Source organism: Epinephelus fuscoguttatus, linkage group LG19, assembly GCF_011397635.1.
Source record: "Epinephelus fuscoguttatus linkage group LG19, E.fuscoguttatus.final_Chr_v1".
In the NCBI taxonomy this organism is placed as follows: Eukaryota; Metazoa; Chordata; class Actinopteri; order Perciformes; family Serranidae; genus Epinephelus; species Epinephelus fuscoguttatus.
The window spans coordinates 28,683,240-28,709,418 of NC_064770.1; the positions used below are offsets into that span (position 1 = coordinate 28,683,240).

General features: G+C 41.1%; 2 protein-coding genes, 1 pseudogene and 5 gene segments (V, D, J or C); 5 read left to right on the forward strand and 3 right to left on the reverse strand.

The window, feature by feature from the left end:
• The window catches only part of LOC125878734 (uncharacterized), a 231,193-nt gene that overhangs the window by 157,943 nt on the left and 47,071 nt on the right, over positions 1-26,179 (reverse strand). The window lies entirely within an intron of this gene.
• Positions 1-26,179, reverse strand: part of LOC125878736 (immunoglobulin mu heavy chain-like) — a 135,060-nt gene that overhangs the window by 59,570 nt on the left and 49,311 nt on the right. Inside the window, 1 exon segment of the mRNA XM_049560110.1 lies at positions 226-285. Coding sequence (XP_049416067.1) covers positions 226-285 — 60 coding nt within the window.
• On the reverse strand, positions 996-1,537 carry LOC125878745 (Ig heavy chain V region 914-like). The segment is given in 2 exon segments: positions 996-1,321; positions 1,415-1,537. Coding segments are annotated over 2 exon segments (366 nt in total).
• Positions 3,322-4,932, forward strand: LOC125878751 (immunoglobulin heavy variable 3-7-like). The segment is given in 2 exon segments: positions 3,322-3,480; positions 3,567-4,932. Coding segments are annotated over 2 exon segments (363 nt in total).
• Positions 4,995-25,610, forward strand: LOC125878763 (immunoglobulin gamma-1 heavy chain-like; annotated as a pseudogene).
• LOC125878750 (immunoglobulin heavy variable 3-48-like) lies at positions 9,613-10,174 on the forward strand. The segment is given in 2 exon segments: positions 9,613-9,739; positions 9,831-10,174. Coding segments are annotated over 2 exon segments (363 nt in total).
• On the forward strand, positions 11,057-11,621 carry LOC125878757 (Ig heavy chain V region 5A-like). The segment is given in 2 exon segments: positions 11,057-11,206; positions 11,297-11,621. Coding segments are annotated over 2 exon segments (348 nt in total).
• LOC125878747 (immunoglobulin heavy variable 3-48-like) lies at positions 12,333-13,021 on the forward strand. The segment is given in 2 exon segments: positions 12,333-12,439; positions 12,525-13,021. Coding segments are annotated over 2 exon segments (366 nt in total).

Sequence of the window (26,179 nt, forward strand, 5' to 3'; positions counted from 1 at the left end):
TGAACTCAGTGATGTCATGGAAAATTTGTGGTTGAGTCGCATGGTTGCTGGGTATTTGTGCAGGTCTGTTGGTGGTTTGTATCACTGTGTAGTGCAGCCGCACACAGTAATACACAGCTGTGTCCTCAGGCTGCAGATTCTGTCCTGTTAGAGTCACTGGTCCAGCTGAAGTTTCTCTTATGTAGCTGAACTTGTTTTTCAGAGCATTAGTTTTACGAAGAGTACCTCCACCCCACATATGAGAAATCCAGTCCATTGGTTTTCCTTCACACTGTCTGATCCAACCTATTGCATAGCTGTTATCAGTCAAAGAATAACCAGAGACCTGACAGGTGATGGTCAAAGACTGTCCAGGCTGCACAACCATTGAGTCTGGCTGGATGAGGTCAATACTGTTCACACCTGTGGAAAGACAAATCAACATTATCTCCATCATTCATCTGACTATTCAGTGTTTCTAATGTGTTTATTAGTGTGAATCCACTGAAAGCTCCTCACAGGATCCAGCAGCCAGCAGCAGCAGCAGAGCTACAGAGAACATGGTTGGTATTGAAGGTGATCTGATGGGAGCTTCTCTTCTTCTGCTGCAGCTGACAGCATGATATCAAGTCTTTATAGCAGACTGTGAGGAAGTTCACTTTGCATAGAGAAGGACACTGACAGGCTATAAAAGAAGGATGAATTGTCCTGTCAAATGCAATGGAATTGAGTTACAACCCTATTTTCTACAGGCGAGTGAAAGAAAATTTATAAATGTTTTTTATAGTAACTCCACCTCAACTACATATGGGGGAGCTTTAATAAAACTTGTCTGAATGAAGCCCTTTTATAATGTGTGTGTGTGTGTGTGTGTGTGTGTGTGTGTGTGTGTGTGTGTGTGTGTGTGTGTGTGTGTGTGTGTGTGTGTGTGCTGATGATGTTGGACCAAAGCTTTTTTTGTGAATCTAAGATCCAGGGTTTTGACTTGTTTTGACATGTTGAGTTTTTGTACAGCGTTGCTGCTTCCTGTGTCACTGTGGCTGTCGAGCACAATAATAAACAGCAGAATCTTCAGTCTTCAGACTGTTCATCTGCAGATACACCTGCTGTCTGCTGTTGTCTCTGGAGATGGTGAACCGGCCTTTGACTGACTGAGAGTAGTAGATGCTGCCGCTGTCACTGCTGATAGTAGCGACCCACTCCAGTCCTTTTCCAGCAGCCTGTCTGATCCAAGCATTCCAGTGATGGCCACTGAACCCAGAATATGTGCAGGTCAGTGTGTGGGATTCTCCAGGCCTTTTAATCGCTGGTTCAGACTCAGTCAGTGTTTGACCCTCAGTACCTACAGACATTTAAACAGCTCATCAGTTACTGTAATGCAGCCATATTGTATTTGTACCAGGAGGTTTGTCAGAAAAACAATAACAGTTCTTACCTGCCCAGTTAATTGACAGGATGAGAAAAACAACCCAGTAATCAGGTGTGATCATTGTAAAAGCCAGGTGTCTCTGTCCAGTCTACAGTGTGTATGTCAGTGATTTAGTGTCTGTCCTTCACTCTGCAACACATATGTAGAGATGGAAGAGGTCAGAGTTTTGCATTGACTCCTCCTCAAAGACAAACACATCACATCTCTGGATAAGATATGATTTAGATCATTCTTTCATATTAAGATTTTAATGATGAAGATTCTTTTCAATTGATTCAATGGAAATGTTTCAACTCAAAACAGATGTATTTATTTATTCTCCTCAGCAGCTTTTGTTGGACCATTTAAGTATTGGAAAAATGATGCACAGACATGACCACATATATTTTTAACACCTGATTTAAAACAATCAGTCATGGAAACATTATGAACCATAACTGCTGTAGAAAATACTATGTTAAATATCACACTAAGAAACAGAAGTAACAAAGCACAACATCAGCTGTTGTTTTCATAGTGTGAATCTACTGTATGTGTGTGTGGAGCATAAACTCTGTGAATAAAGTGTGGAGACACTGTCATACGCTCCTTAGTGTCATTTGACTTCTTATCTTCTACTGCCACCTGTTGGTGTTTGTAAAAATGTCTGTGGAGGTTTTTTAACTCTCTGCTTCCTTTGACGAGCGTGAGTCTCTGGCACAGTAACACACAGCAGAGTCCTCTGGCTTTAAGTTGGACAGTCTCACATACACCATGCTGTTGCTATCATCTCTACTGATTTCTACACAGCCTCTTACACTACTGGCAGAAGTGTTTCTTGTGGCAGCAGAGAGGCCTCTCCTCGTCCATTCCACAGCTTTTCCTGCAGGTTGTCTGATCCAGCTCACAGCATGCAGCTAAATGTGAAGACGTTTGAATAACTGTTAAAATTCATAAATTCTTAAATACATCTGATTATAATTTCAAGATTAATTAATCAGTTTTTTGTTTATATATTTATTTAATAATGCAGCAGACACAAATGAAGTGGAAGCAAGATCATCCAAATAAATATTTTAGTTTGCTGCAGCTGGTTGAAGGCTGTATTATTTTGAACTTTTAAAGGTTTGAGTATTCAGGTTGTGGCAGTTTAAAGCCACAGACATACAGAGAAACTTGGAGCCTCCAGAGGATTTTAGCTACATGGGAACTGAAACCTGTGTGACGATATGCAATCACAAAAATAGCTGTATTGCACAGGAAGATGTCTGCTGGATTATCTGTTAAAAATGTATCTATGAAAGTGCTCTTTTATATCATGAAGAAGAGTAAAATAAACAGTAGACAATAAGGACAGTTAACAAGTGTACAGCTGAATTATAGTTCAAACATCCATTTATTCTCTCACTCCATAGTCATTGGACATTGTTGTTTTGACCCATAGACTGTATAAAATAAGGGCCCGACCCGTCAGGACCCGTCGGGCTCGGATGACCACACTCTAGTGTGTGTAGGCCTATGTGTCCCCTATAGGGGCCCATCTGAATTTCTGTCTTTGAGAGATATTATTTTGTAATATAACTGAATTTTCTATCCATATATATAAACTTTAAATAGGCTATAGGCCTATTAAAATTATAAGGCATCTTTGAGTAAACTGCGAGTATCATTTAAGTAGGCTATGTCGTGGCCGGGCCGCGTGTCCTCTTTTTTGGAAATCAAAATATGGTCACCCTAATATAAATACATGTGTTCAGATCTTACAAAGTGACAGTAAATCAAGAACGACAGTAACATCAGGATCATAATGTAAAAACAATTAAAATTGTAAGAGATACAGTGAGATGATTCTTTATGTAAAATAATATAACAAAATATTGTCATGCAGGAGAAAGCCACAGCATGAAAATAAGTTTTGAGGAGAGATTGAATAGAAGATATTGTTCATTAAAAAGGAGGAGTCAATGCAAAACTCAGATATCTTCCACCTCTACTTATCTGACTGCAGAGAGGAGGACAGAGAACAGTGGACACACAGTTTAACATGATGGACTATAGGACAGGACTGCTGCTTTTAACTATCTGCTGGGCAGGTGAAGAGTTTTGTTGATTACTATATTAGGTTTTCTTTTAGGTTGTAAATTTGTTGCATATCATGGTTTTCTTGCTGTCTTGACAGGTGTTGATGGTCAGACTCTGACAGAATCTGAACCAGTGATTAAAAGGCCTGGAGAATCTCACAGACTGACCTGTACAGCCTCTGGATTAGACATTAGTAGCTACTGGATGGCCTGGATCAGACAGGCTCCTGGAAAAGGACTGGAGTGGATTGCCATGATCAGATATGACAGTGCTGAGATCTACTACTCTCAGTCAGTTCGAGGCCGGTTCACCATCTCCAGAGACAACAACGTCGATCAAGTGTATCTGCAGATGAACAGTCTGAAGACTGAAGATTCTGCTGTTTATTATTGTGCTCGAGACACACAGTGACTGGAGTTGGTTGAGCAGCTGTACAAAAACCTACAGTAACCCCTCTGACTGGGCTGATAAACAACAACTGTCTTTGCTTTGGGGTTGAAAGAAATTACTGCATGTGCTAATTTAGGAGCAGTATACAGAATCAGGGGCTGAAGGTGCAGACTCTGACCAAGGCACAATGAATGCACTAAAACACTGAATATGATACTAAGATAGGGAGAAAAGAATAAACCTGATCATGAGACACCACTTTGATCCAACCGTAATTATAAAACTGGAACAGCAGGACTTCTGAACACTTCACCCAGAGTCCCACAGGCCACTCTTTATCTGATATTGTACCAAATGTAAAAAGAAAAAAACAACAACAATAAATAAACATTATAGATCATTGCAGTGAAATAATTGTATCACCATACAGACTGGAAGAAGACTCAAACAGGTCAGATCTCCTCTCTCTCAGCAGACAGTGACAGAATACAACATCCACAGAGTTCAGACTATTAAACAGACCTAATGAACAAAACGTCATGTGTCTCCATGCTGAGTCCCTCTTTCAAAACTCTAGAGGGCAGTCTAGGACTGACTGACTTTGACTCATTGACTCATACTGATCATATGATTAAAACACATGCACTAACAGTAAGGTAAATAAAGAACAGAGGTGATTTGAATGCTCTTATCTGACATTAACACATCTACTGATGATGGCATATTTGTTCAAATCAAACCCTAGTTCCCATTTTCATCTCATCTAATTATGTAAACCATTTAGTTGCTTGATTGTGACGTTCAACAGCACGTTACAATTTATATTTATTCATTAATTACAAAAAAAGCACCCAAGCAGTCCAATCAGCTGTATCCTTACTGTGCTGAGGAGTCAATGCAAAACCCTGTTTATAGAATTCACTAATAGAGGCCATTTCTTGTTCATGGTAGACAGAAGAAAAGTTATGTATTTAATGCATCTGTGTAGATGTCATCTGACTTCCACTGCAGCCAACATCAGTATAGAAGAGAGTTAGATAGGCTTGATTTTCCCTGAATACAAGATGTATATGACATGCTTTAATAATTTACTTTTGTGTATTGTGATGCCCAGAGAGGATGGGGCGAAATGTGCCCTGTTACCATGTAATGGGATGGAAAATAGCATCTGATAACTTCATTATAACTTAAACAGTAGCTCTGCCTCTTCACAAATACAAAACAAACAATGTAAATAACTTTTTGTAATTTAGCCAAAAAGCTCTTCATTGCACCATTAGTTAAAGATTGTCGTTGTCCCGTTATCTTCCATTGGAGCAGAAATTAGTTGCCAGGATATTAATATTTTACAGTTTCCTGTGTCGTTCTTGTAGAGATACTCTACTTATGGAAATGTATCTGCGCCACATGTTCCCTGTTTAAACCCACAGAGGGAGGTCTATGCAAGCTCTTCCTCTCTTATAAACACACCATCAGCAACTTGTGGCAGATCACTGGGACCGTTTGATATATTTCTGAAACACTCAGATCAGAAAGCACTGAACTACAGTGTTTATCACAGAATGGAAAATACAGTTATCTGGAGTTTATTAATTGTAGTTACTATTCATGGTGAGAAACTTAAATCTGCTTTACTGATTTTATAAATGTGCAACCTGTGATTTTACAAGTCTGATTGATAATGATCGTTTCTTTACTTACAGGAGTTTGGAGTGAGATCAAACTGGACCAGTCCACATTAGATATATCCACATTAGATTTCTGTATATTTTAACATTTGATAACAGAGTGAACTTGGCTAGTTCAGAAGATAATTAGAAAAGTGAAATGTCCACAGTCCCATACATATTCAAACACTGGCTGATTGGATGATGTGATAATAAAGCAATTTAGTAGATGATGGATAACACTGCTTTTTATTTCTATCACTGTAAATGCTGTCATGTGCTGCACATTATGCTCAAAATGACTAATGAGAAACAGAGCCTTGATACCAAGATGAATTATAGGTTCACAAATGTGATTAAACCAGGTGTGTTCATGTGTCAGATGTCTGAACTCAGATTAACATTTGTGATTTATTATAATAACTGTGGTTGTGTTGTTAATACTGATAGACTTTAACACAAATTAAAACACATGAATATTAAAACAGGTGACTGAGGGTTGACTGTTGGATATTAATTCAGCAGTTTCATTAAATACCTTCAGTCCAGCTGTTTCCTCTCTAGGAGTCAGTGCAAAACTCATTTGGAAAATGTTACATGTCAGTGGGTAATGAATTAAATTATCACAAGTGAATTGTAGTCACAGAAGACACTCTTTAACAAGGAGGAGTCAATGCAAAACTCAGATATCTTCCACCTCTACTTATCTGACTGCAGAGAGGAGGACAGAGAACAGTGGACACACAGTTTAACATGATGGACTATAGGACAGGACTGCTGCTTTTAACTATCTGCTGGGCAGGTGAAGATTTTTGTTGATTACTATATTAGGTTTTCTTTTAGGTTGTAAATGTGTTGCATATCATGGTTTTCTTGCTGTCTTGACAGGTGTTGATGGTCAGACTCTGACAGAATCTGAACCAGTGATTAAAAGGCCTGGAGAATCTCACAGACTGACCTGTACAGCCTCTGGGTTCAAATTTAGTGACTACTATATGCATTGGATCAGGAGGCTCCTGGAAAAGGACTGGAGTGGCTTGCTTATATCAGTAGTGGCAGTGGTCGCACCACTTATTACTCTCAGTCAGCTCAAGGCCGGTTCACCATCTTCAGAGACAACAGCAGAAAGCAGGTGTATCTGCAGATGAACAGTCTGAAGACTGAAGATTCTGCTGTTTATTATTGTGCTCGACAGCCACAGTAACTGGAGTTGGTTGAGCAGCTGTACAAAAACCTGTAGAGCTCATTCTCAAGGGGCTGGTAGAGCTTAAGCATGTAATATTTTGTGTCAAGTTTCTCTCTCCCCTGTCACTAAAAGGAGCAGTAGCGATTGCTCTAAGACTGCAAGGGAAGCTCAGCTTCCCCTAAACTGTCAAAAAATAAGTGGCCAAATATGTACTGTTGTGTTTACATTTCATTGACTAGCCTAAATATGCGCTAGAACGCGTTAAACTTTTGTTCAGAATCAGCTACTTATCACAGGTCACTGACGCGACTTTCTTCTCATTCATTCCCGTAGAGTCACAGTGCATTATACAGTGGAAGCTCAGCATCCAAAGACTTCAATGGGGAAGCACAGAGTGGGTTGTTCCACTGCAGCGAAACTAGACAGTCATTGGATAAATGCTCGGTTTTGTCCCGCCCATCGGACGCTCAGCGTCTCTGGGGGTCTATGGGGCAGACTTTTCTAATCCTCTTAGTGACTTTTTCTTTGTTAAAAATGACTAGCGACAAATCTAGCATCTTTTTCTGGTGTTATTGGAGACTGTACTCGTGTTTGGAGACTCTGACTTCTGTCGCTCTGCAGCTACTGTCCCCAACGAGCAGCAGGTGGTGCTGTGAACCGCTCCAACATCCCAAAGCACTCACAGGCGGTCACACTAGCCTTCCACAGCAGCCCCAGAGGATAGAATTTACGTATAAATAAACGGACACATTTTATGATGTAGGCCGAAAATGAGCTTCCCCTCCTTGAAAGACCAGCAGCCGCCACTGAAAAGGAGACACTCAGATCTGCTGTTCTCATTGATCTTAACTGACTGACAATCAAACCCTGGACTGAACTATAATTTTATACACACACCCTTTGTGAGCTCACTTCACCACAGCACAAACAGAGCTGGATCAGCAGTGACTGCAGCTTCATGTGTTCATTAAGCTGAAGTTCACCATCTCACCATCTCAAAGAGATTTTAAGACAAACAGCCAGAAGACTGCAGGAGCTGCTGTGAGATACTGTGATGAAAGCTGAACACATTAGTGACGTTGCAATAAGACAATAAATCTTTAATTTCCTGGAGGAACAAATATGTTCATGTGTCTCCTCGCTTCCATCACTTGCATCTCCTCCTCACATTTTAGCTCCTCCCAGCAAGCATGATGAGAGAGATGCAAGGAAGAGACATGAATACACCTGTGTCTCCTCGCTGAGCTCCTCCACAAGTTTCCTCTCTACTTGCTGCTCGTCTCCTTGAGGTGCATCTAATAGACTAGCTGACTAATTGTGCACATCCATAGCTTAGAGAAGACATGAAAACATGCCTTTCCTGTTCTATGAAAAGAGAGAGGCAATAATATTTGCCAAAGACAAAATGAACACCATTCAACAGTGTGCAGTGATAGGGTGCAAGTAATATATTTGTAATTTGGTCATAATAAAGTGTCATCTGCCTCTTCAAAATGTATGACCAGAATCCATGAAGGTAAATATTTTGATTTCCTCTTAAAAATAATATTAGAAATGTTTCTCAGTTGAATATACTGCCAGAAAAATACATCTTGTCTCTCCCTGTAGTATTCAACTATCATAGTTTACAATACAAGCAGTTTCCAGGTATTTGGTGTTTTGACATTTCCCCCTGCTCTTGTTGAAATCTCTACTGATGTGAAAGTACATCTGCTTTCCATGTTGTCTTTTCACACCTGCAGAGGGAGGTCCATGCAAACACTTCCCTCCTTATAATCACATCATTAACAGCTCTCAGATCATTTATGACACAACAACTGGGACACTTTATAAACCCTCAAAAGATTCAGATCACAAAGCACTGGATTACAGTGTTTATCACAGAATGGAAAATATGATTTGCTGGAGTTTATTCTTCATAGTTACTTTTCATGGTGAGAAGAATTTCTGCTTTAACTCACTAAAGACATTTAAAAATATCTAATCTGTGATATATAAATGTGATGATGATCACAATGTCTTTACTTACAGGAGTTTGGAGTGAGATCAAACTGGACCAGTCTTCCTCTGAGGTGAAAAGACCTGGAGAGACAGTGAAGATGTCATGTATCATTTCTGGTTTTGACATGACAGACTACTATATTCACTGGATACGACAGAGGCCAGGGAATGCTCTGGAGTGGATTGGGGAGATGAATGCAGGCAGAAACTCTGCTAGCTATGGCAGCTCCTTTCAAAGTCGTTTCATCATGACTGAAGATGTGCCCAGCAGCACTCAGTACCTCGAGGTCAAGAGCCTGACAGCAGAAGATTCTGCTGTTTACTTCTGTGCTCGACAAAGCACAGTGACTGAAGACAGTGGAACAGCTGCACAAAAACCTCCACAGACAACAAACAGCAATGTGATCTTAATGACATCAGAGTTTTCTCACCACCTGCAAAAGCACTTTGATATATCCACATTAGATTTCTCTATATTTGACTGTAAACTCATCAGTTCCTCCGAATATCACCCCCTCAAAAAAAACCAAAACAAAAACACAAGTAAAGCACATCAGAACAACGTTTGATCACAGAAATTGGCTGGATCTGAAGATAAATAGAAACCTGAAATGTTCACAATCCAAAACATGTTGAAAACAGTGATTAATGTTAACTTCATGTTAACACTAAAGCCGTTTTGTGGCCATTTACCATTTAAGTTTTTTCTGTTTAAACCTGCAAACCAGAAGCATCAGTACTATATATTCAGGCATGCATTTTGTACCATGAAACAAAATTAACACTTGAATATTTTCTGTAAATGCAGGGACATTTGGAAAATGTCAGTGGGTAATGAATTAAATTATCACAAGTGATTTGTTGTCACAGAAGACACTCTTTAACAAGGAGGAGTCAATGCAAAACTCAGATATCTTCCACCTCTACTTATCTGACTGCAGAGAGGAGGACAGAGAACAGTGGACACGCAGTTTAACATGATGGACTATAGGACAGGACTGCTGCTTTTAACTATCTGCTGGGCAGGTGAAGAGTTTTGATGAATTTTATATTTTTCTTTTTTTTCGTTTAGGTTGTAAATGTGTTGCATGTCATGGTTTTCTTGCTGTCTTGACAGGTGTTGATGGTCAGACTCTGACAGAATCTGAACCAGTGATTAAAAGGCCTGGAGAATCTCACAGACTGACCTGTACAGCCTCTGGATTTAACTTTGGTGGCTCCAGCATGAACTGGGTCAGACAGGCTCCTGGAAAAGGACTGGAGTGGATCGCTTATATCAGCAATACTGGTGGCAGCATCTACTACTCTCAGTCAGTTCAAGGCCGGTTCACCATCTCCAGAGACAACAGCAGACAGCAGGTGTATCTGCAGATGAACAGTCTGAAGACTGAAGATTCTGCTGTTTATTATTGTGCTCGACAGCCACAGTGACTGGAGTTGGTTGAGCAGCTGTACAAAAACCTACAGTATCTTCCAGGCTGCACAAGCATTGAGAATTCATCATGTATTTGTTTATATCATTTGTATCAATGTTATTTACATTAAAATACATTACATCATGTTTTTAATTCTTATATTCTGTATTATATGTCTTTTGATATCCTATAGTTTCCATTAGAAACATTTCCTGTATGAAACCATGAATTCATCTTTGTCCCTGCATTATGAAGTCCTGAAAACTGAGGGATATTATTTCTCAACATAAAAGATATAGAGAGGTTTTTCATATTCAAATTGTATTAATATAATAATCAAAGAATTATTATTGTGTCTGCAGAGAAATATCCAGAAAAGATGTGAGACAATACTGACAGTTTGTTGCAATAAAGGAATGTGCATATATATGTGACACAACCACACAGATGAAGGTAATCAGTGTTGATTAACACAAAAAGTAACTCAGAAATGTAAAAACTACCAAAGTTTTCACCGCCGTTGAAAGATTTATTTTACTGCAGTTTGTGAAACATTTCAGTTCCTGAGCAGCTGTTTTCCAACAACTACAAACACTGAAACTGTTAAAAAGAATTTATTCAAACCAGCCGCATCAGACTGAAGTTTTTATACTATTTAATTGACATGATTCTGGCTGCTGTCACTTTATGTCTGTGTACAGCAAATACAGTAATCATGTCAGTACAGTAAGTGAAGCAGTAAATGAATTCATAAATGCAGTAAGTAGATGATACAAAATATTGACAGTAAAACAAAGTTAGCAATGGTTGCATGCAAATGCTGGAATATGGATCAAATGTAAAGCAGAGGTGATTTGTTGTCACTCTGCAGATATAATAACACTGAACAGACTCTTCTATTGGCTCCAGTTAGACCAACATTGATGCTTCATATGTTTGATTCTATGCAAACTCAGTGAGCTTCCTTGTTACTCAGCTATAAAAACATCACATCAGGCTGTCAGTGGAGTTCACAGCACGTCAGTTTCAACATAAACCATGTTCTCTGTAGCTCTGCTGCTGCTGTTGGCAGCTGGATGTGAGTCTCTCTGGATTTGTCAAAGTCAGCAGTTCTTCTTTTGCTCTATAACTTGATCATTTATTACAAAACATTTTCTCCTTTTAACAGGTGTGAAGTGTGAACAGTTGACACAGCCAGCCTCTGTGACTGTGCAGCCAGGTCAACGTCTGACCATCACCTGTCAGGTCTCTTATTCTGTGAGCACCTACTACACAGCTTGGATCAGACAGCCTGCAGGGAAAGGACTGGAGTGGATTGGAAGCGCACATGTTGGATGGAGCACATCCTATAAAGACTCACTGAAGAACAAGTTCAGTATCAGCTTAGACTCTTCCAGCAACACAGTGACTCTAAACGGACAGAATGTGCAGCCTGAAGACACTGCTGTGTATTACTGTGCCAGAGAGCCACAGTGACACAAAGCATCAGTAGACCTGAACAAAAACCCCTCAGTGCCTGAACACTTGTAACATGAAGCCACCAGAGGAGGAGCCCTCAGACCACTAATGATTTCAACACCAGCTCACTGTTACAGTACAGAGAGAAACAGACTTTAGATTTTATAAATCCTTCTTCATTAACTCTAACAGCAGCGACTTTAGATTTTATTAAAAACAATTCTTAATCTAATTTAACAGCAACTGTTTTCATCATATTAAATTCTCTTGAATCACCATCACTGATACATCATGATATGTATATGAATCTTTCAAGTGATGAAACAACTTCAGCTGACAACTTGGTTTAAATAGCTTGTGACAGGACAATAAAAGTAAATCCTCAAACATCAGTCTCTCTCTCTCTCTTTATCTAAAACACCTGCAGTTATTACCTATATCATAATTGAATTAGTCTTGAGCCAACTTCATGGTGATTTTAATGAGTTAAATTCTAGAAAAATATATTTTACTCAACAATCTAAAAGGTGTATTCTCTTTGTGTGAGATGAAGAACAGCACCTGAACATTTCATCTTCATTTTGATTCATTCAACAGTTTGATATTTTCTCTTTGAGGCACTTCTTTTGAATCTTGTCGTGATCTCTGTCTTTGTGTCTTGTTCAGCCACTAATGATGTCAAAATAAAAAAGCACTGTGAGGAGGAGTCCATGCAAATCTTCATCTCCTCCATCTTTATTTATCTCACTGCAGACTGAAGAAGAGAGACCAAACCACTGAGCAGACATACAACACATTTCCACCATGACTTCAGCTACATGTATAATGTTTCTGATGCTATCATGGATTTCTGGTGAATACATACTTCTGCACTCCTCCTGTTCTTTGAAAAGGTTCATATTTCAGCTCTGTGATGATAACACTACTTTTCTCTCCAGGTGTTTGCAGTCAGACTCTGACTGAGTCTGAACCAGTGGTAAAGCGCCCTGGAGAATCCCACAAACTCACCTGTACATATGCAGGAATATCAGATAGCAGCGCAGATATCTCCTGGATCAGACAAGCTGAAGGAAAAGGACTGGAGTGGGTTGCTTACATTTCCGCTTTGAGTGGAAGCACTAAAGCTTATTCCACGTCAGTCAAGAATCGCTTCACCATTTCCAGAGACAACAACGTGGACCAGGTGTATCTGCAGATGAACAGCTTGACGGCTGAAGATTCTGCTGTTTATTATTGTGCTCGAGAGCCACAGTGACACAGGAAGCCACAGAGCTGTACAAAAACTCAACATGTCAAACTAAGTCAATACTAGGCGTTCTGCTTTTCACTTTCACAGAATCAGCTTCAGTTCAACATCTTCAACACACTCAGAGAAACACAGTCTCAATAAAACCTCCTCATTCAGACAATTTTTATTGCAGCTCTGGTGTTACAGCTCACGCTACAATGACAAAATTAAATTAAACTGAACGGGCTGTATACTTACTTTGACTCACTAAAATATTATGACTGCTAAACCTACAAGCCAATTAGAAACGGCGATGTAAAGCCACCGGCATACCTCTATGTATAATATTATATGTAATTTGGAAAGGTGGACACTCTACTAAATAACTGGGGGAGGGACACAGGGATAAAGAAATAACAAACTGTACCTTTAATAGAAGCTAGATGAATAGACACACATTAAATACAATACACAATATTATCCTAACTAAACCTTATACTAAATGGCCCAAGCTAACTATGCTAAGTCCCTGTGCTAATCCTATGCTATGGTACCAGATGCCCAGGGGTTGGAGCTCGTGCAGCGATGATGTCCAGGAAAGATGAAAGTCCCAGGTGTAGAGGGGGAGCAGGTGAAACTGAAGATGAGGGGGGGTGTGACTGTCCGTCAAAGGAGCCGGCTACAGAGTTTGTAGTCCACGGTAACGTGGTGCGACAAACATAGATATATAGACATAGATGCCACACCCTGGCTTGTGGGATACATCAGTACCGCCGCCATCTTGCCTAGGTGCTTTGACCGGTTCAGACCCATGTCAGACTCGGCAAAAATGCCACATTTTTGCTCTGCATTTGGGTGTACGAACGAAAGAAGTGTTAAAACCAAGCAGAAGGGAATAACATTCCACAGGTAAGAAGTTGTTTTACAATATTTTACTGTTACGAACATGTTTAATGAGATATATATCTCAAAAAGTGATCCTTCTTTTAAGCTAATCAAGTAAAGTAACTGTCCTGATCTGGTCCTAATGCCAAATTAAGCTAACGCTATGTCACACAACTTAAAGAAAAAAGGTTAACATTTATATAATATTACTTATAAAATTATGATGCTTTGTCAAACAGCTATGTCGGTGTATGTGTTATTCCAAATTGTCAACTATCTGTTTCATGGCACCAACGTGACATAACGCAGTATAACGTTAGTAGTTAACTTGTGGCCTGAATTGTAACTACAAGACACACTTATTTTGTCTGTAGTTTCCCAAAAAACACAGATAGGACACGGGCATGGGTAGCAGCAGTGAGCAGAAAGGACTTTGTCCCGAGTGACTCCTCAGTCATCTGCAGCTGTCACTTCAGACCTGAGGACTTTGACAGGACTGGGCAGACTTCTAAAAATAATACTAGCTACTGTACACTGTATTTTTTGTAAATATGACCTAATAATGTAAACAGTTCTGTGCCCATGCTCCCATGAGCACTGTGGTGTTATACATATGAGATTAAAGCAAAATTTTGTGTAAACATGCAGCTCTAAGTCATTTATTTTCACTTGTACAAAACCAACATTTGTTAATCAGAATCTGCACTGCAGCTCGGCACAACCCTGCTGATACACTATTTTTTGCACATTGTGTGAAATGTGAATAAACATTTATAGTCAAAATTAATAATTAAATGACATCATGGTGGGCATTGTACATCTAGTAAGAAAAAAGAATATTTATTACATGGGGAAAGTTTAGTTTAAATGTGTTGTAGAACTTACTGTTACAACACATTTAAACTAAATGTGTTGTAACAGTAAGTTCTACAACACATTTAAACTAAATGTGTTGTAGAACACATTTAGTTTAAATGTGTTGTAGAACTTACTGTTACTTTATCTACATAAGATCAAATATTTTGGTATGAAAAGCTGCATTTTTTATTTAACAAAATATCCTGTATCATAACTACATGTCTGACAATTGTAACAAACCAAACCACATTAAAATCGGTTGAGAATTCAGCGAGTAATGATGATTTTAATCATAAATAGTCTCCTGCCTCAATAGACATACATGCATTAGGCAGCGCGGCTCCACCTGGGCAAGATGGCGGCCACATTGACGTATCGCTCCAATGAGGAGCACCGTTGAATGCGGCATCTACGTATATATATCTATGTGCAATGAAGGCTAGCTAGCTTAGCTCTAGCTAGCTACTCTCAGCCGGCGTTGATCTGCACACCAGGCAGGAACAGTCCCGAAAATCCTCTTCACGTCTTCTTCAACGACCAACAGACGGCGACACCGGATTCCACCAACCCACACGGCTCCACTCTCTCACTCACTCCAACGTGTCCAGACACTCATGCAGGCATACACACAGCAAAGAGCTCACATGCAGATCAAAAAAGGCTGCAACTACACAAGCGCCGACAAACTACGGCATCACTATTTAGACACACAACATGCGTTACAGACAAATATACATACAAATATATTTGGCATGAAAATAATAAACTAAATCAAAGTGAGAAGAAAAAGAAACCTAGCTGGGCGGGGCAAGGTTACTTCCTATTCCTTATTATTACTCAAACTGAGCTTAACTGAACTAATCTAAATGTGCTTCTGGACCGTCGTAACATCTGGTGTTCTCCAATATGTAGTTGAGACTGGGGATATTAAATATTCCTTTCACCTAAGTGTAACTGTCACTCTGAATTGTATCAAAATGTCAAAATAAAGGTTCATAACACACAGATTTGACTACATGTGACAGGACAGTCCATCCTTCTTTTATAGCCTGTCAGTGTCCTTGTCTATGCAAAGTGAACTTCCTCACAGTCTGCTATAAAGACTTGATATCATGCTGTCAGCTGCAGCAGAAGAAGAGAAGCTCCCATCAGATCACCTTCAATACCAACCATGTTCTCTGTAGCTCTGCTGCTGCTGCTGGCTGCTGGATCCTGTGAGTCTCACTGAGGCAGAGACACTGACAGTATGATTTTAAACATTGGCCTGACAAAACGTAAGATTTTAACCAGATCGCCCGAGCTGTGCAACATAGCCGCACCAACAAGTGCTAGCCTTGTTTTTAGCCAGGCTGCTAGCCACCACCAGCTGAAGCATACCCAGCCGAGGACTCTCCGGGTGTCAAGATGCTTCTTAACACCTGTTCCACAGCCTGAAGCCTGATCTCCACACTGGGCCCAAGTGTAGGGTAAGTCCCGCTGCTGATATCCTGCCCTGTGCTGTGCTTTCTGTGAGTCACTTCTGCTAAGCAGCTTCGTCGCTGTGGGCTCCAGTTGGAGCCCCTGCATGTAAGTCCCCGTGCCCTCCCTGCTAGCTGCCTCTACCCCCTACCTGCTACCCACATCACCAAGCCTGAACTAAGCACTTTTAGCACTTGTACTGGCCTCCCCTTTTCTCTCTATCCTCAGTTACTACTTTCAACCTATGGCTCCACTCACCTCTCCACCCGGCTGTGTCAGCTCCACCCGCCTCGCCGATAGGATCACTGAGCTGGAACAACATATATCCTCGCTACATCAGATCCGTGAAGCTGAGCTGCAAATGGACACCATCATCTTTGGTCCTGCACAATCTGAGTCTCCATCTGCCACCTGTCCTGTCGCTGATGCTGCCTCTCCCCCGGCGTTTGACGTCACCGCTCCCGGTCCGGCCGCTGCTGTGCCTTCTCCGAACACCAACCCGGACAACACCTGGATACAGCAGGGGGCCAAACCCAAGTCCCTGCCCAGCTCCACTCCATGTGAGCCTGCATCCTGGACCCCCCCCCCCCTTGCAGAGCATCATAGCATCCAGCTCAATCTGCATGACTTTCTTCTCTTAGCTGGAGAAGCCCCAACAACAAAGCCATCTGGATCCCAAACCCTGAGCACTTCCTGTCCTTACCACAGTTTACACCACAGTATCCTAAAGCCTGTCACTAAGTTTTCAACATCACCCAGCCCAGTGAGTCCACTGTCACCATCTCCACGTCGCCTTTTTCCTCCGACCACCCTGATAGTTGGTGACTCCATCACCAGAAACATCCGTTTCTTCAATGCGGTAACACACTGTTTCCCCGGAGCCACAGTCTCTGTTATCTTAGCAAAACTCCCCGACCTGCTACACTCACTACCATCGTCTGTCCACAGAATTATTATCCATGTTGGTTGCGTGGATGCATCCCGCCGACAGTCAGAAATCACCAAGGCTGAATTCAACAAACTTTTTCAGTATCTCAACACCTGTGGAAAATCAGTATTCATCAGCGGGCCGCTCTCCCCTCTCGGCTGCGGTGTGGAAATCTTCGGCAGAATCCTTTCCCTCCACACATGGCTCCTATCTGCCTGCAGGACATGCAATGTGGGCTTCATCGATCGTTTTAATTTATTCTGGGGCCGACAGTCCTTTTTAAAAAGCGACAGCTTTCATCCCAATAAGCTGGGCAGCCAAATGTTAGCTGCGAATTTACAGCACGCTGTGCAAAGCTACCCACGTGACTGACTGATGTTTACCCACACATCGTCTTGCTCTCTGGTGTCATCTCTGGGTACCTCCTCCTGCCACAGCTCCTCCTACAGGCCCGAGCTGTCACTGTCCCCTCCTGCTGCTGCTCTCCCCATTCAGTCTATCATCTCAGTCAGACCACTCCATCCCTATAACAGGTCCAACTCTGTGAACAAATGTAACCTCTCAATAAAACATGTCAAACGGTCCAACCCCAACCTCCACCAACTCCCCCATTCCTCACAGCCAATCGCACAGTAGCATTTCCTCAAACTGGCACTGCTAAACATCCGTTCACTCAACAACAAAGCACTCATCTTAAATAAATTCATTACTGACAACAACCTAGACTTCCTCTGCATCACGGAAACCTGGCACAAACATCTGGACTATTTTTCACTCAACCAAGCCACCCCCTCCGGATACACTTCCGTCTCACTGGAAGAGGCGGCGGCATGGCCTCAGTCCATAAGAGAGACCTAACAATCACCATCATATCCACTCCCTCCTTTCAGTCGTTCGAACACATTGCTTTTAAACTCCCCGGCCCTGCTCCCCTGGTCACTACTGTTATTTACCGCCCTCCCAAGCCCAATCCATCTTTCCTCTCCGATTTCTTCCCCACTCACAATCATGGCCACACTTTGGACTTAGTCTGCCCCACCGGTCTCACCATCCAACAACTCTCCAGCATCAATCTCCACATCTCCGACCACTTAGCTATCATCTTGGACATTCATCTCCCCACCCCCCTCCCCAAGGACAAACGCATAATATCATTCAGAAACCTCAAATCCATCTCCCCTCAAGATTTCTCAGCTTCTCTTTCCCACACTCTGTCTACCTTCCCTCCCCCGCTGTCTGATGACCCCAGTGAGCTTGTCAACTACTACAACAACACTCTCTCCTCCTGTCTTGATCAACTGGCCCCCACCAAAACCAAATCTGTCTCATTCACACACTCAGCTCCCTGGTACACCCCCAAACTCCGCCAAATGAAATCCCACAAGCGTCAGCTCGAAAGACTGCATAAAAAGACCGGTTTAACAGTTCATCACCAAGCCTACACAGACCACCTCTGACAGTACAAAGCCGTCCTCAATACTGCCCGCTCTACCTACTACTCCAACCTCATTCACACCGGCTCCAATAACCAAAAGGCTCTTTTTTCCACCGTAAACAAACTCCTTAATCCCAGTGACAATATTTCAAACTCATTCACCGTTGAAAAATGCAATTCCTTCCTCTCATTTTTCCAAACCAAAATTGACACCATCCACAGTTCTCTAACCACCCCCCACAACCCCCCACCCTCCTCACCCCCCTCCACCCATCTTATCACCCTGTCTCCCCAGCTGAGCTGTCTAAAATCATTTCAACCATGAAAACTTCCACCTGCATGCTAGATCCCATCCCATCCGCCATTGTTAAGCACTGCTTCCACACCATCTCCCCACTGGTCTCCAAAATTGTCAACTCCTCCCTCAGCTCTGCGTCTGCCCCTCCTTCTCTCAAACTGGCTGCAGTCACCATTCCTCTCAAAAATCCTTGAACGTGTCGTCGCCTCACAAATCAAATCCCACCTCAACAATAATGACCTCTTCGAACAATTTCAATCTGGATTCCGCACACAACACAGCACCGAAACTGCCCTCCTTAAAGTCACAAATGACCTCCTCCTCTCTTCAGACTCCGGCCTACTCTCCATCCTTATCCTTCTTGATCTCACCGCCGCCTTTGACACCATCAACCACTCCATCCTACTCTCCTGCCTGCAAATCCTCCTCAACATCACTGACAATGTCCTCAACTGGCTACATTCCTATCTCACTAACAGAAAACAATTCATCTTCATCAACAACTGCTCCTCCTCAACTGCCCCTCTGTCCCAAGGCGTCCCCCAGGGTTCAGTGCTTGGTCCTCTCCTCTTCATCCTCTACCTCCTCCCCCTTGGTCAAATCATCCGTCGTCATGGTCTCCGTTTTCACTGCTACGCTGACGATATCCAGCTATACATCTCCACTAAATCCATCACCCATTCAACCCACTCTACCCTGTCAAACTGTCTCTCCAAAATTAAATCCTGGATGCAAGCAAACTTTCTTAAACTCAACTGTGACAAATCAGACATGATCCTAATTGGTCCAGATTCCCTCACCCAAACAGCCAAAGACTTCCACCTCACCATCGACAACTCCACCCTGTCCCCCTCCCCTCAATGCCGCAACCTTGGTATCATCTTCGACAGCAATAACTCCTTCAACCAACACATCAAGCAAGTCACTAAAACAACCTTCTTTCACCTTAAAAACATTTCTCGCCTCTGCCCCTCACTCTCTCGCAATGCTGCCGAAGCCCTGATCCACACCTTCATTACATCCCGCCTCGACTATTGCAATAGCATCCTTTATGGCACAACCTCCAAATTCCTCAATAAACTCCAATATATCCAAAACTCTGCCGCCCGCCTCCTCACTCACACCCGCTCCCGTGACCACATCACACCTGTCCTTCAGAACCTCCACTGGCTCCCTGTCCCACAACTCATCCACTTCAAACTCCTCCTACTCACCCATAAAGCTCTCCACAACCAGGCCCCCTCTTACCTCACAGACCTGCTCCACCCTTACACCACTTCCTACAGCCTCCGCTCTTCCAATGTCAACCTTCTCACCGTCCCCAAGACCAAGCACAGAACCTGGGGGGACAGAGCCTTCTTCGTTGCTGCCCCCACCCTCTGGAACTCCCTCCCAAAACACATCCGTGACTGCACTGACCTCCCATCATTCAAATCATTACTCAAAACTCACCTGTTCCATTGCGCTTTTAATGTTTAGCTACTTTTATTCATTTACTTATTTACTTGTTTTTTTCACTCCCATTACTACTCCTCTTTGTCTTTGAGGTATTTGCTGAAAATTGTTGTTTTATTTGATGTGTTTGAACTGTCTCTGTAAAGTGACTTTGAGAACTTTGAAAAGCGCTTTTTAAATAAAATGTATTATTATTATTATTATTATTATTATTATCACAGCACACTGACTGTTCACTCTTATTACACTCATCCAGTATTCAACATGTTTTCCTCCACAGGTGTGAAGTGTCAACAGTTGACACAGCCAGCCTCTGTGACTGTGCAGCCAGGTCAACGTCTGACCATCACCTGTCAGGTCTCTTATACTCTCAGCAGCTCTCGTACACATTGGATCAGACAGCCTGCAGGGAAAGGACTGGAGTGGATTGCAAGTGCACATGTTGGACACGGCACATACTACAAAGATTCACTGAAGAACAAGTTCAGTATCAGCTTAGACTCTTCCAGCAAGACAGTGACTCTAAACGGACAGAATGTGCAGCCTGAAGACACTGCTGTGTATTACTGTGCCAGGAGAGACTCACAGTGACACAAAGCATCAGTAGACCTGAACAAAAACCCCTCAGTGCCTGAACACTTGTAACATGAAGCCACCAGAGGAGGAGCCCTCAGACCACTAATGATTTCAACACCAGCTCACTGTTACAGTACAGACACAGTTTTTAATGGTTCTTAAATAAATCTCTTCTTTTTAATCTTCCATAAAATTGTTATTAAAACAAACAAACAAAAAATGCAGTTCTTATCTGAAGCATAACTGCATTTGTGACTGACTACATTATAGTCTTCAAGCCAACTTCATGGTGATGTTAAAGAGTCAAACTACAGAAAAGTTTGTTTTCACTGACAATCAGAAATTTTGTCAGAAATTCCAGTTCCACCCTCTCTTTGTGTGAGATGCACCTTCGTGACTAAACAACTGGTACAGTTTACAAGCCAGCTTATTCCACGTCAGTCAAGAATCGCTTCACCATTTCCAGAGACAACAACGTGGACCAGGTGTATCTGCAGATGAACAGCTTGACGGCTGAAGATTCTGCTGTTTATTATTGTGCTCGAGAGCTACAGTGACACAGGAAGCCACAGAGCAGGTTAAATTTTTCAGATTCAAATGTGACCATAAGCCATGTCACAGTACATTAATGACAATGACAGGGAAAATCAACACTGATTTTAAAAAATCCCAATAAACTGATTAAAACATGTGCAATGCAAAATGCTAAATAGGAAGTGTGTAACATGTATAAATAGTTTTGTCAATTAGAATAGAAGTTTTGTGATATTCTTACCCACTGCTGACAGTACAGGTCCCTGTTCCTCGAGTGCAGGAAACAGTGTCAGGTTTTTGTATGAGGGTTTATCACAGTGATGGGGTGGGCACCCAGATATAGAGCCATACAAAAACCTAACAGCAACAATCTGCAACACTCTCCCATTCTTGTGACAGAGAAAAAGGACAGGATGAAATATTTCTCATTGGAATATGAGGTAACACTGTGTTTATCATTTTTAATGAGCAGATTAGTCGTTAAAAGTTAGTTAATCAATCGTTTAAAGTCACAGTTAGTGCGCAGATGTAAATGTTATCTTCCAGTAAATCTTTACTTTAAGAACTGATTAAGAATCAGCACAAAACACATGATCATAGGATGACACCAGGGTATAATACTGACCAGGATTTATGTTTATTTCAGTCACATAATGACGTTTTTGTGCATTTTTCTGGTACATGAGGTTTTTGTTTAGGCACTGAGTGGAGATGTAGCACTGTGATGCTTTCGACTACTGGGGCCAGGGGACTGATGTCACAGTATCTTCACGTAAGTCACATTTAAACTTTTAATTTTTATTACAAAGTCTTTTTGTCTTTTTTGTGTGTTTTTAGTGTGTTTCTTGATGGTAGAGAAGTTTATCTAATGGCCTTATTTAGGTTTATACTGATGTGAAACAGAGCAGACAGATGTTTGTAACGCAGCTGTTTCTTAGAAAGCTTTGAAAACATTTTCTTTGGCATCATCACTAAATGCAGGTTTGAGATGTTCGTAGAATTTATTCAGCTCGATTATAATTGTTGCTGATGAATGATTATCGTGGATATTAATTATGAACCATGCCGTACCTGGATTTGTTTTAATAAGAAGTTAGCGTAAATCTATACATATATTTTATTTGTGAGATTAAGTGTGTGTGTGTGTGTGTGTGTGTTTAAATATCTAAAAACTGAAGAAAGACATAATCAAGTACAGACGTTTATCTTGTGTCAAAGTCAAAGTTGTTAGTGTGTTAACTTGTTGATTATATCCGTTATGTTAACATTATTAGAATATGGATTATATGTCATTATTTATTCCTTTATTAGTTAATATTAAATACATAATTTAAAAAGATTGTTGAGATAAACCAGGCACGTAAGAACAATTTAGGATTTCAGTTTGTGAAATGTTCAAATCCCCCGACAACTAGTAGCATTTTATATTTACAATCACCCTGATTTAAGAGTTACAGGTGGTTATAAAGATAACAAAAAATGTTTTTGGGAAAAATTAATTAACTATTTTTATTCATCATATATTAGACCCAAAGTGTTTGATATTAAATAAATGAATAGGACATTTAAAGAAAGCATCAAGACATGACATCTATTAAGCTACAGTAGTTTACAATTTATGGTTACATCGCATAGTATATACGTATTTATATTATATATATGTATATTAATATATTGTATTTATTTTTATGATTTTTATGTCATATTGTCAGCCAACTGATTAGCTGTTATAATTCATATGACTTTGTATTTATATTTTAAAGTTACACTTTGAAATGAACTGTACCGACCTATTGTTTTTAATTTGAAATGAAAAAAACAACAACAAAAAACAAATTACTATAATGAAAAAAAAAAATTCCACAAGGTCGATGCCCGACACGGCAAAAAAGGTTTTAAACTGACTAATTCTTTTTGACACAACAGTGTGGTTTTGCTCTTGTATAAACTCAGATTAAACTGTTTATCAGTGATAATAATAATAATGTATTTATTCATAAACATGATCTTCTGGGCAGGTGTCTCTGTCTTCAGTTCCATCAGTCAACGCACTATATTTATGATTCATTTTTAGACAAGCTGTTGATCACCTGTGTTCTTTCATTGGCCTGTATTGGTATTTACATGTTTTGACACTTGTAAAACTCTTTCACAGAAACAGCTGCGGCTCCGGCTCTGTTTCCTTTGGTTCAGTGTAACTCTGGGACTGCAGGTACAGTCACTGTTGGCTGTATTGCACAAGACTTCTTCCCAAAGAGTCTCACTTTCCAGTGGACCGATGCCAGCGGGACCACACAGACTTTTAAACAATATCCTATGGTTATGAAAGACAACAAATATACAGGAGTCAGTGTGCTAGATGTGTCAAAGTCTGACTGGGATTCGAGGAGTTTTACTTGCTCAGTGACTCACCCTGGAGGCTCCAAAAATGTGACATTGCAAAGTAAGTGATTTTTAAGTTATTACTATGGCTTGCTTACGTTCATGAGCCCACATGCATCACCTTCTTAATCTGTTTTTTATCTGTAAATGTTCAGTAATCATTTCTGTTTCTAATGTTTACCTTCACCTGTCCTGCATTTTACATTCAAAATTCTAAAATGAATAATTAATGACTGATGTCAATTAAAATCTTTACTTGTGTCTTTTTCTTCCACATGATTAGAGCCTCCTCCTCCACCTCCTAAGGTAACTTTGGTAGCAGTGCCAGCAGGAGACACTCAGACCCTGGTGTGTACGATTGAGGATCTTCCCTCAAATCAATTGTCAGTCAAATGGAAAAAAAATGCTAACTCTGTTACTGGCTTCACTGACTGCCCCCCCAAACTCAATGGAGACGTATATACAGCTGTCAGTATCCTAAAGGTCACGAACTCAGAGTGGGACAGTAAAGCTGTTTATACATGCGAGGTGACGAACCAAGGAACAACATATACAACAAAGGCCTCTAAAGGTAAAGTGCTACTGCAATCAGTACATAACACTGTTGTACTGTAAGTCAGAGTTAACTGTCACAGTATGCTCAAACATAGTTTTTACTGCTGTACTAAACTGTTTTTCTCTGTTGCTCTCGTTTATGTAGTTCCTATCACAGTGACACTGACCCAATCAAGTCCCAAAGAAATATTCAGCAACAACCAGGCAAAGTTTGAGTGTGTCATTACTGGACCGGACCAGAACGTTACAAATGACTTTCAGATCATCTGGCAAGTCGATGGACAAAATGTGACAGACAACATTGAAACAAAACCTGGAATCAGCACGATGACTCTGATTGGCAGAGTATCAACAAAGTGCGCTGTTCTGCCATAAGAGACAATATGACACCAGTTATTCAGGAACTGACCATCCAGAAAGGAGGTATGTTGCTGAGTGATAGAAAAGTACTCTGAGAGTCTGAGGAGGCAGCTAACTTTCTGGGGATTCAGGTTTACATTTTTTGGACAGGACTTTCTTGGAATATCTGCACAGAGCTATAGAGCAAAAATGATAGACAAGCACTGCTGCAGATAACGTTCAATCAGACATCACACATAGTTACAGGCAGGATGGAGGTCAGGCTTAAGAGTGATGTTCGGAAGTGTTTTAAACAAAATGAATGTTCACTGAAAGCTTTGTAATGTTAAATGTGTGTATAGTAATCTCAACAGTCTGTGCAGCACAGAAAGGTAGGCTGACCCTAACCCCTATCAGCATGTTTGCACCAGTGTTTAGACCACATCCTTATGTCCCATGTCATAATCTACTATATTTAAAGCAAATGTAAAGTTTATGTATGAACCTCCTTAGTAAACCAAATCTTTTACAGATGGGACTGATCCAAAAGTGACAGTCCACATTCTCCCATGGGAGGACATCGACAAACCAGCTCAGGGGTCCGAGGTCACTCTGGTGTGTCTGGTCTCTAGTCGTGCACAGCAGAATTACTACATCGCCTGGAGAGAAGATGCTGGACAAAATACCGGCACCTATAGCGATGGCATTAACTTCCCCCCACAGAAGATCCAAAATGGATACTTAGTTACAAGTATTTACATCACCACCAAGGACAAGTGGAACACGACCAAGTTCTCCTGCAACGTCTGGCCAGCTGGTGGGAACAAGCCAATGAAATCCCGAGACGTGTCTTACGCCCTGAGTAACTCCGTTGAATGTAAGAAATAGCAGACTCAGCTTTAAATGTGGCACTCTGTGCTCATGTCTGTCTCTGTGTGTGCTCTCTGCCATGAGAGCCTGTCTTTGTGATTGTACAATTCACAGTCAACATGTCAGTTGGTTTGTCATAATGTTGTGTTTCATTCTGTCTTTGTCACACTGTCGAACAGCTTGAGAAGTGTGCTGACTGTTTCTAATAAATGTTGCATGGAGACACTGTTGTTGAATGAATGACTTCAATACATTGAAACAAGTTTTAAGTGATACCTCACGTAGTACTGCACTGGTCCACTGCTCAACTGGACTCAAGTTCAAAGTGAATAATGCTCCACACACACACACACACACACACACACACACCTACACATCTAACCACCTATACCTTCCTCTTCTTAGATTTTAATCCAAAGTCAAAACTGGATTTTGCTCTGAGCTGCACTGACGGTGCCGTTGAGGAGGATGAGTACAGCAGCCTTTGGTCCACAACCTCTTCCTTCATATTCCTCTTCATATGCTCTCTCCTCTATAGCACCATAATCAGCCTGGTCAAGGTAAACATGCAGGCTTTCTCTGCATTTCATATGTACTGAGGACTAAAGACTGTGTAAGATATAATGCTGGATTCATGTTCACTGTAAATATGCACACAGGCCGAATGCATTACAAGTTATGAAATAAAGCCAACTCATCTTCACAGACAAGAATGTGCAGGGGAGGAAAAGACAAGAGAGATACTAATGTGAAAGTCATGATGATGGTCCTGAAAAAGGAGGCCATTGTAAA